The sequence below is a fragment of the Pteropus alecto genome, unplaced genomic scaffold, assembly GCF_000325575.1.
Source record: "Pteropus alecto unplaced genomic scaffold, ASM32557v1 scaffold3, whole genome shotgun sequence".
Taxonomy (NCBI): domain Eukaryota; kingdom Metazoa; phylum Chordata; class Mammalia; order Chiroptera; family Pteropodidae; genus Pteropus; species Pteropus alecto.
The window spans coordinates 63,670,163-63,681,342 of record NW_006442484.1 but is presented as its reverse complement, the minus strand read 5'-3'; the positions used below and the strand labels follow the sequence as shown (position 1 = coordinate 63,681,342).

Sequence of the window (11,180 nt, the reverse complement as noted above, 5' to 3'; positions counted from 1 at the left end):
TGGTGTCTTTTTGGTGGTTTTTTTTTTTTTTTTTTGTTTTTGCCTTTGGGGGAACCACTAATGTAAATTCTTATTCCTTCAATAGCATTTTTTATCATTTTTCAAAATTGTATTTTTATCCTCCAACTTTTTCATAATTCTACACTAGATTTATTAAAAGTTCCTCATAAATTATATACGTATTCACATATGCTAGTATCCTCATTAAGTATTTTAGATGCTAAGACTATTGTTTGTTTTTAGAATTTAGCAAAATCAAAATAACAGAAAAGGATAAAATCGTTCAAATAAAATTTTAATAATTTCATCTTTAATAATTTCATCTTTAATACTCACTTTATATTTTCCAAATAATGGGTGTCTTCCCCCGGTTATTAACATATCATCCTCCCGATCAAGAACAAGGCGAATGGGGTGACCAGTTCTAAAGAAAACAAATCTTAGATTCTCCATCCTGCTCACCCATCCCTCCTCCAATCCATCCATCTACTCATCTAGCATCCACCCATCTATTTACTCATCTCATCATTTAACTATCTACCCACCCATCTGTCTACCTACCTTTCTACCTTTCCATTCTCCATTCACCCTCTTACTCATTTATCCAACCATTCATTTAACCATGCAACCATTCCATATGTATTCATTGAGTGCATTCAATGCTAGGTATTGATCTAAATTAATGTATAACTAACTTGCTAAATTACTATTGTCTCTGTGGTCTATAATTCGATAGTTGGAGATCTGGCTAAAGTGATTAATGTCATATGCCAGTCAAATTTGATGCTCACCTAGATCCAGTTATTTTGCATATCCCCACTAAGTTACAAAGGAGAAAGAATGTGAACAAATAAATGCAAACTTAACAACAACAAAAACAAGACCAACACTCGTCTTAGGATATCTGGTTCAGCATCTTCGTCTTCACCCATGACTGCTACTATGTTGGCCAAGTTGGGCCCTGGGAAAGCTAGGAGCTTCGGCCTTTCTGTATCTCTAGGGTAGAGGTTCCCAGACTTAGGAGTACAGAAGAATCATCTAAAATGCTGGTGAAAAATGCAAATTCCTGAGCCCTTAGCACTAGAACTTTGATTCAATAGGTTGGGGAGGAGCCCTAGAATTTAAATTTTTCTCAGCAATTCTGATGCAGGTGTCTTTAGATACACACTGAAAAATACAATTCAAGCATGGGGTTTCCTGGTCTTTAATGGTAAGGACCATCTGGAGCATCATTTAAATGTATGGTTTCTGGGTTCATCTTCTGGTGAGTTTGATTCAGTGGGTCTAGGATGGGGAGGCAGGAATTTCTATGAGCCCAGGAGACTCTTATTATCAGCAATTTGGGAATATTGCTCTGGGGATCACTTAATGCACGACAGGTGTGTGCTATGGCAGGTTGTAGCTTAAGACACAAATCCCCACACTTGGCTATACAGTGGAATCAGTGGGGAAGTTTTAAAATATACTGATGTCTGGGTCAGTATGGGGCAGTCTAGGCATTAGGATTTGAATGCTCCCCAGGTGATTCTAGTGTGCAGTCATGTCTGAGAAGTCTTAAAGGCACAAAGCCTGATAGGAATATGAACTAATTAGGTTCATTATGGAAAGAACTGGAGATGGAATTCAGATCCTGCCTTTTCCTACCTCTCATTGTGGAAGGAGACACATATCTAAGTGCCTTGGGACCTAGCTCAGAACAATAAAGAAGTTGTCAAAGGAAGCAGGACCTTTGAACTTTGCAGGCTGATTGGTGTTCTGAGGAAGCACCAAAGAAAAAGCTATAGAAAATGAACAAAGAACAGAAAAGCCAGCACCGTGCCCAGTATGGACAGTGAATAAGTGAGCCTGTGGGTTGAGGTTAGCCAGGGAGCTCGCTTTGAGGGTGTCATCCATCCATTAAGTACACAGTGAAGAGGCAGCCCTTCCCAGGTGCAAGGAAGGAGGCAGAGGTGGGCAGCCTTTCTTTTCTTACCCAACCCTCCCTGAAGCTGAGAGTAGGAAGGAAAAGTGGAGGAGCAGACTTCCCTTTGGCATTCCACTTGGGCAGGTGACTTGCCCCACCCCTAGATGGGTTACCTACCTTCAGGAACAGAGCAGCCCCAGCTCTGAAGGTGTTCAACGAATACGGCTACTTTTCTTTTTATAGCAAATTAGCCTATTCGAAGTTCTCTCTCTCTCTCTGACTTTTCTAATAACTCTAGGACGTTGGGTATTATATCTATTATTATAAGATATTATAAAGAAAAAAGAAACAGAAGGCTGAGTTACCCAAGGACACACAGGTCATTATGACAGCAGCCACAGTGACTCTCAGGTCACTGATTTGCCCTCAGCTCTGTACATTTTCCACCCTCTTGTGTCCCCCAGGGCACTTACTTGATAGCGCCTACAGCTGCAATAGCTCCGAATACAGCTGGTCTTCCTACCTTCCCACCAAAACCTCCACCCACTCGTTTTACATGACAGGTGATCCTGTTGATGGGGACGTTTAAAGTAGAGGACACTGTTTTCTGTAAAAGTTAGAGATTGGGAAAGTTTTACAAGAGTGAAATGGCAACCTCCCTTCCTCTTTTCAACAGAAAGCTTCTTTCCATGGGAGGCATGGTTCCCCTTCAGTGGGGCTAAGGGACAACCCCCCTTGCAGAAGAGGAAGTTCAGGCTACTAGGGGCAAAGATATGAGGAGCTCTGGGGACCTAGAAAGGGGCCCAAAGGTGGGGAGAGCCTCCGTCTCCATGAGGCCCCCTCCCAAAGAAGACTGAGATAGTCTGAATGTGTCTTGCGGAGCCCTATTGAATTCATAAACATGAATCGTCATCACAGAACAGCTTTTCCAGCAGAAAAATGGTACTTTCTATAAGGGAAACTGTCAGGTCCTGGATTCCTGTCAGAGGTGAGAATCCTAGCCAAATGCCTAGACCTAATGTCCCAACAAAGTGAAACTTCTGACAACCTACTAAAGAAGATATATTTGCAGCTAAAAACTAGAGCACTTTGTGACTGTATGGGAATGAAAATGTGCTATAAAGTGATGTGTTTCCACCAAAAGTTATCTGTAATGATAATTTCAGAGAAAAATCAAGTATAGACATAACTTAGTGTTGCCATCCAATCACAGAGTTCATTTAACATGATTGATGCAAATGAATGTACTAAGTCTGTGGCTGTTCATTTACTTACTGGACGAGCCCAGAAAAAATAAACGGGTCCTGGGGTTTTATCTCTCTACTGATGGCCAATACTTGGATTCTAAGTCTCTGCAGGTAAAATGGCTGCTAACGGTGAGGCTATGGGAATTGAAGGCTATGTTGGAATTAGAACGTTGTGGAGGGGGTGGGGGGCAATTCTAGACCTCACCTGCACGTGGGCTGGATCCTGCGTCGACACATAAATGTCTAGTTCTTTGTCCTCTGTCTTTGGAATAATGAGCACTCTTTGTGTTTCCATGTAAAAATGTTCTTGTCCTCCAGCATGGACTTCTCCTGTTCAGTTCAAGCACAGGGAAATTCCTGAAGGTGAGTGCAGGTTGGAAACTGCCATTTGGGGGAACTCAGCAGCAAGTAAGACATGAACTGGCCAGCCTGGATATGTCCTGACCAAGGAGCTGACAGATTAGGCATTTGTCCTGTGGCAACTGAGGGTAATCTGTTTCAGAGACTACTGTTCTATGTAACAAGTTGAAAGTATCCGGTTCTGTTCCTCACTGGCTCTTGCATCATCAAAGTCTTAGGCGTTTTTCTTCTGTTTATTCTGTTGCTCCCTACCTCCCACCCCCAAGAGTCTCACACGCGCACATGCACGCGTGTGTGCACACACACACACACACACACACACTGTTTAGAAAGAAGAGATATAAGAGAAATTTGGCAAAGGGCCATTTAGAGGCTGGACTTTCTGAGAGGAAATCATATGTTCTCAGTATCTGTTTCAGAATGGAATCCTGCAAAGATTCTGTCAAATATCCTGAGACTCTTACCTTCGACAATTTGATCTACTTTTTCAAATGCCTCCTCAATGTTTCCTTGTTCAAGTTTTTTTTCAGGGCATAGGAATGAGTTGTGTTTTATGGCCTCCTGAGTGGCAGGAAAAAAAACACAAAAGCCATTTTTTTTTTCTTTTTTCTTCCACTGGCAGTGTGTTCTTAATCAAAAGCCAATACACTCCTGAAAATTGCCTCCTACTAGGATGCATGAAAGGAATCATGCAAGCAAGAGAGTACTAGATTAGTGGGCTTGTCAAAGAGACAGGATGTCAGAGAGAATTTCTTCTAGATTTCAGAGGAAACCAACAAAGGTTAGAGAACTGAGATCTGAAGACACTATGATGGTCCAGGATGATAACTACTCATTTCTCATTTTCAGTGTGGCTCTCCAGGGGACAGGGGACAAGGGACAGGTGACAGGTCCAAATGCAGTATGGGTGAGGTTCTGGGCCCTGCATTTATACCCTCTCCCTGAAGAAAACTACTTGTGTCAGACTTAGGTGGCTCATGTACAAGAATCTCTAACTCAGGGATCTGAAAGAACCAAGGCCACGATGAGGGAGAAGACTCAAGTCCTAACACATCTCTGGGCAAGAAAGCCCAACAGACACTGTAGGAAGTTTGTTCATTTCTTTGAGTATTTGGCTTATCTCACAAGGCCTTTCTAGCCCTTTGTTATATATTTTCTTTCTGATAATAAAATGAACTGACTCACACATGAAGACTCAGAACTATCTCATTCTTAGGTTCAGTGAATTGACCTACTGACAGCTGATCCTTGCTTTCCCTTCAGAACCAAGGTGATTTTTCATACTTGAGAACACCTGTCTTCTGCATTCTTACTCTCCAACAGCTTTAAAGTCATCATCTTTCTTGCTGGTGATGATAATGAGAGTAGCTAATATTTTTTGAGTGCTTGCTTTGTGTCAAACATTGTACAACATAGTGTATTTACATTCTCGCATAAATTCTATTATGATCTCCATTTTCCAGATGAAGAAACTGGGCTTGGAGAAGTTATAACTTTCTCAAAGTCATGCTGCAAATTAGTGATGGAGGGAGCTTTCAAGCTCTGGCTTAGTTTTCAGAAACATCTTGCTTAATATAATGAATACTTGATTTTTAAAAGCAGCAGAAAATGAACAATACAGTCAAATTTTTCATTTTTTCCTATACTGAGATCTCCATCAGTCACCCTAGTACACGTGGAAGAATGTTTATTGCCACACTGTTTGTGTCATAAAATAATATAATCTTATTATAATACATGTTATATTTACTGAGCACTATGTGCCAGGCACTATTCTAAGTGTTTTATGTGTATTAACTCATTTAGTCTTAGGACAACCTGATGAGGTAAGTATTATTATCATTACCCCTATTTTTTAATGAGGAAACCTTAGCACAGAGAAGTCAAGTAACTTGCCTAAGGTCACACAGTTAGTAATTGGTGCAACCAGAATTCAAATCTGGCAACTTGGTTCTGGAATCCATGCTTTTAACCGCTATGTTATACTGCCTCTCATATATGTGTAGCCATATAAATGAATGAATGGATGGATGAATAAGTATTGGTATATATGACTGTTTTGTTGCCTACTTTTGTTCACAAAAGAATTTTTTTGCTGATTTTGGATAGTCCAATTCTGAAGGAATTCTAGATCGCTAAGCATTTTGAGTCCCTGAGTTCATGGATATGTCCTCTGAGTATGCCATTTCCCTCTTGAGGAAATGGGATTATAATTGAAAATTTAAAAACCCTTATTAGGATCCTGGTACATCCCTAGAAAGGGGAGTGAGCCAAGAAAAATGACCTGGACTTCTTGCAAACTTGGTAAAATGGGAATTTTTGTCAGAGTTGATTTGGTTTAGAAAGATCAAAATTTAAAAAGGCCAAGAAACATGACCTTTTAAACACTTTGAATACTGAGCAAGTATACCTGTTAGGCACATTTTAAAAAATTTTCAAATGGTTCACTAAAGCCATTGAAAATATTTTATTTTCTGTCATAAGGACATAAATAAGTAAGCTTTTACCAACTCAATTACTCTGAACTTGTCTTTCATTGAGTTAGAACCTGAAAATCTTAGTCCACATCAGGCTTTTCTATTCTAACCTCATTATTTTTTCTGAAAATAGCATTTGCATTCCGTTATCTAGATCCAGAAATAAGAGTGAAATTTCTGTGAGTTCCATCATGAAAGTGCCATCGCTTTCAGGTTCCACTTTGAAAACATTATCGTTCCCAACATTCACTCCCATCGTCTTTCTCGAATCCCCGATTTTTTGTGGATACCTGATCATCTGGAATGGAATTTATGTTTCCCAGCTCCCCTTGCAGTTAGGTATGGCATGTGACTAAGGTCTAACCAATGAGATGAAGCAACTCATTGGGAGTGTCCTTAAAGAGTAAGATATGCCTTTCGTCACCACCAACTCATTGGGAGTGTCCTTAAAGAGTAAGATATGCCTTTCGTCACCACCTCACTGTCTCTGCTGTCCGGAATGTGGACTTAATGGCAGAGCATTAGTCACTATTTTGGGCCAAAGTGTGACCTACAGAATAGAAACTGTGCATGATGAGCAACTAGATAAAAGGAGCCCAGATCCGTGACACATAGCCCTGGAGTGATCACTTCCAGACTTTTTGAATGTAAGAGAGAAATAAATTTATGTTATTTTTATTATTTCTTGGTTCTTGGAGCCGAAGTTAATTTTGGTTCACGCAAATACCTTTCAGAGAATGCTGATTTTTTTTTTTTTTCAGAGCAAGCTAGTGACAAGAAAAAATTAGAATCCTGAATTAGTCTTGCATTAAGATATTTTCAAAGGTACTTTTAATTCTACAACCTTACAGGACAGACTGGTCAGCTCTGCTTACCTCGATGGTGAAGATTACGGGCTCCAGATCTTCGTAAGTGATCTTTATCTTTTCAGTGGCTCGCTTTGCCTGTACATTTGTCTCTGCAACCACAGCACAGATGATCTGGCCCACACAGAGTACCTAGGGAAAATACATTATGGAGGCAGGTAGGAAATTCTGGGTAGGAGTAGGCTTAGCTCAACCTTACCAGCAGCTGGTATCTTAGTTATCATTGTTGAGCAATAATAACCACACAGGAGGCACATTTAACTGCATGTGCTTGGCTAAAAAATTTTTTCTAAATTTTAACTTAAAAAATGATTTAAATAGCACAGAAAGTTCCACTGGCCATTTTACTCAGTGAATATAAATCCCAGAGTGGAAGTGAGATTGGCTGTGACCTGAATTTGCTGCATCCTGTGTCAAGCTTGGTTCACATGTGTCACCTTCATGGTGTCATTTTAAAGTTGAAACAAAAGAAAAGCATCTTTTGTAAACCATACCCCTCTCCAATTCATGTGTTGAACCCCCAAACCCCAATGTGACTATATTTGGAGATAGGCCCTTTAAAGGGGTAAAAGTTAAGTGAGGTCATAAAAATCGAGCTCAAATCCAATATAACTGATGTCTTTATAAGAAGAAGAAGAGACACCAGGGAGGCTCATACACAGAGAAAAGGCCACGTGAGGACACAGGGAGAAGACGGCCATCTGCGAGCCAGGAAGAGAGGCCTTGGGAGAAACCAAACCTGCCGGCACCTTGATCTCAGACTTTCTAGCCTCCAGAACTGCGAGAAAATACATTTCTGTTTTTAAGCCACTCAGTTTACAGTATTTTATGTCAGCCTGAGCAGATAATACAGCTCCTAAATGACAACCAACCTCTTCATCTGGAGTTCAACCAAAAGAACAGTGATTCATTCCATAGTTGGAGGAGAGACAGTCTGTGAGGGACTCATCGAGATGTGACAACAATAGCTAATACTTACTGAGAACCTCACACGCCAAGCGCTGTTGTAAGCACTTCACATATATTAACTCACTTAAATCTCACAACAACTCATCGAGGTAGGTGCTATGATTATTTCCATTTTACAGATGATGTCACCCAAGGACACACAGCTCGTGAGTGGCAGAGCTGGAGCATGAACCAAAATAGCCCTGCTCCAAACGCAATTGTTCGGTGAATGATTATGGAATTGAATTAAAAGGTCAAAGACGACAAGAACAACTTTATTAAAAATAGAATGTGTGAGGTAGGTAGGAGGTGGAGGGGCTGGGGTTGGTCTAGGAAGCAAGAGAGTTCGGTGTAAATAACAGGGAGTGGCTGTGCTTTTTCGTATTCCCATTTCTAGATCTTTCAGGATATTCTATCTTGCTACAGGTCAGTTCCTGCATTTATGCTTCAGATGAAGGTAAATTGACTCAAGAACATACAGTGGGAAAACTAGGACTTGTTGTTTTCTGTAATAAGTTTCCTTTTTCCTATGTTATTTCCAGACTCCAGAAGAGTAGGTTTGTCTGAATAAAGATATTAGAGGTAGAGAGAAGCTAGAAGAACTGGCACTTCTATCCCTTGGTGGCAGAGAGGGCTGTGAGGCAATGGGAAGCCAGCTGGAGGTGGTACCTTGGCGATTATCTGCACAAAGTCACCTGGGAAGGCATATTCCATACCTCGTCTACAGCCAACAGTTTGTCATCTTCAGCACCATTGGTGCCAGGAATGTCTTTGGCTGTTATCACATCAACCACCCCGGGTAGTTCGAGAGCCTCAGACAAATCAATTGATCTGAAAAAAGAGAAATACTTAAGAAGTAGAAATCAACAAGCTTTGAGGGCCCCAAACCTGAGGGAGGGATAGAGCATGGTTGAAAATCAGAATATGTAACAACTAGTTCAGCTTTGGCCCTGACCAATCAGAGCTGACTTGCCAGAGTAGGGCCCAGGAGGCCCCCTGCTGGGCCAGGGGGATACCACTTCAGCTGCTGGGAGGGGAGCCAGAGGAAGGACCAGTGTGGCCGTGACAAGGGGTATCCTTAGGAAGTTTAAGACAGTGGCCATTACCATTCAGTAACGACGTATTTTAGTATATTCAGTATCACCAGCTGAATATCAGCCCTGCTCAGAGTTACTCCCTGCCTGAGGCCGAGCAGGGAAATGGGGCGCTATGAAGTTAGAATGGAAGCCATGGGCCCCTAACTATGATTTTTTGTTCTCTCTTTCATGATGGTATTTCTAAATACTCTCCCTTCTTCCTTCTGGGCCTGGCGGCCTTTTCTTTATTCTTTCCTTTTTAGGTTCTTTGGGTTAAGGACATTGAAGAAGAATGGGCATATTCCTTCAAGTGAATCCTCAGATGTGCTTTTAAAAGGCTTGTTGAGAGCTTTATTTTTTTACTTACATGATTTTTGCATGGGCTCTGGTACTGGTCACCAACACCATGTACAGCTCGTTATCCACCCTAGGGATGTCATCACAAAATATAGCTTCACCTGTGGCATGTTTAAGACCTGATACATGCATGATGGGGCGTCCGACTGGGTCTTGGAGGGGCTGGCGAGAATCCACACTCTACAGAGGAAGACAAGAGTTGCCCTGGAAAACTTTAATCTTCAGAAGTCGCCTGGCCTGTTACCACACTCGTGACTCAGGATTGAGAAACAAGATAGTCACCTTTGGGTAACAAACACTGGAGTGGCTCAGATGACAAGCGTGACAATTTAGTGATGTAACTGGACTGGGAAATGGTTGTTTGAGTTATGTGGCAATATCTCAGACAGGGCCAACTGTTTAAGCAAAATTGTTCAGTAGGTGAAGGGATACCCCAGCTTCTCCTTTCGGCACCTTCTTTTCCTAAGTGGTCTCCCTGTATCCCTTTCTTCAGGAATTCAGAGGGTCTCCCTACCCTGCTTTCTTACTTTCCAGTAATTAATATGTTCACATATAAAGTGATCATGATGACGATATAAAGTGATATAATTCCTGAAGATGGAGAACCAAAATCTATGCCTAAAGCCTGCTATTGACTTGAGCAGGACCTCTGGTGGAGGCGGGGGTAGCAAATGGCAATGGAATCCAGATGTCGATCAAGGGACCTTGGCTGCCTCTCTAAGTGGCATAAAAACATCCCTGGGAGTATAACGAAATGGAGAAAATGTTTACTCTGGAACTCTTCTCAAGGAAGATCTGCGAGCGTGTGTGTGTGAAGAGATGGGTCGGGGGAGGGGTTGTGCTCAAGCAGATAATAACAGATACTTTCTAAGCTGTCCTTCAAGAAGGGTGGGTTCAGCTGCTTGCAGGGTTCTTGTTTTGCTGACTGGAGATTAAACATTTGCCATCTGGGCTGGAGGCTGAACCTTGCTACTTTCCTGCTCTGTCCTTCCCCCACACCAGGCTCAGCTGCTCTTCAAACAAATGCACAAAGATCAGTTTGATAGTTTGAAGAGACTATCAATTATCAGTCAGATGGTCAAACTGCTCCAGGTTTGTTTTAGCTTTGAGTGTATCTAGCGGTAGCTCAGGACTGATCTTAGAGCCACCGTCTCCCTGACATGGCCTAAACAAAGGGCCAGTATACTAGCAAAAGCTACAAAGCCACAACTAAAAATCACAATTCTAAAGTGCTCGCTTGTTCGCACAGCTATCGCTTATCTCTTAGCGTTAAGTTTCCGTTAAATTAAACGCACTGACCTGGTATTTTTGGACTCCCTGGGGTACTGTGACCGGGAAATCTTCTAGAGCGCTTAGGAACTGGTCTGAAATTTCAGGGTAATGAAGGCAGTCCTGAGAGAGGATTCAAAACAATAAAGATAAGCTGATGAGTCTGTGATTACGCTGGGCTTTGATTGATGTAAAAATGACTTGGCTAAAGTACTCATGAAATTGCAAGGCCAGAGTAGCCTGGATAACCAAAGTCACCTCTCAAGATTTCACTTTTTATGAGAGTTTCTTGCCCTCCCTCCCTTTCCACATAATGAGGATCTGGACTGACTGGTTTGAATCTGATTCTCAAATCATCTTGAGATGGGAGAGGCCTGTTAGTGAGCTGGCCTGTGGACAGGAGGAGGAGCAAGAAAATTTGGGGCTGGATAAGCCATCCCTGAATGTGCTGGAATTCAATGTACACAAAACAGCCCAGATCCTGATTGTTTTCTCAGCCACTCCGCTTTTCTGGGAGAGCAATAAAATTGGGAAGGCTCTCTGTGTGTCACTGAAACTCAGCATCAAGTACGTGTTGTCATTCAGCAATTACATGGCAGCAAAGATTATCCTAGTGAATGTGGTCAGTGAGGGTCTTCATCTGAATAAATGAAAATCAGGCACTGTAGGAACATGGG

At 41.7% G+C, this 11,180-nt stretch overlaps 1 protein-coding gene across 1 annotated transcript in view; it reads right to left on the bottom strand.

Annotated features, from left to right (window-relative positions):
- The window catches only part of LOC102895358 (aldehyde oxidase 2), a 78,141-nt gene that overhangs the window by 34,652 nt on the left and 32,309 nt on the right, over positions 1 to 11,180 (bottom strand). Inside the window, exons 16-23 of the mRNA XM_006921332.3 lie at positions 10,534 to 10,626; positions 9,245 to 9,414; positions 8,518 to 8,632; positions 6,863 to 6,985; positions 3,975 to 4,071; positions 3,356 to 3,480; positions 2,377 to 2,510; positions 337 to 424 (exon numbers count right to left, since the gene is read on the bottom strand). Coding sequence (XP_006921394.1) covers positions 337 to 424; positions 2,377 to 2,510; positions 3,356 to 3,480; positions 3,975 to 4,071; positions 6,863 to 6,985; positions 8,518 to 8,632; positions 9,245 to 9,414; positions 10,534 to 10,626 — 945 coding nt within the window. The remainder of the gene's footprint in view (positions 1 to 336; positions 425 to 2,376; positions 2,511 to 3,355; positions 3,481 to 3,974; positions 4,072 to 6,862; positions 6,986 to 8,517; positions 8,633 to 9,244; positions 9,415 to 10,533; positions 10,627 to 11,180) is intronic.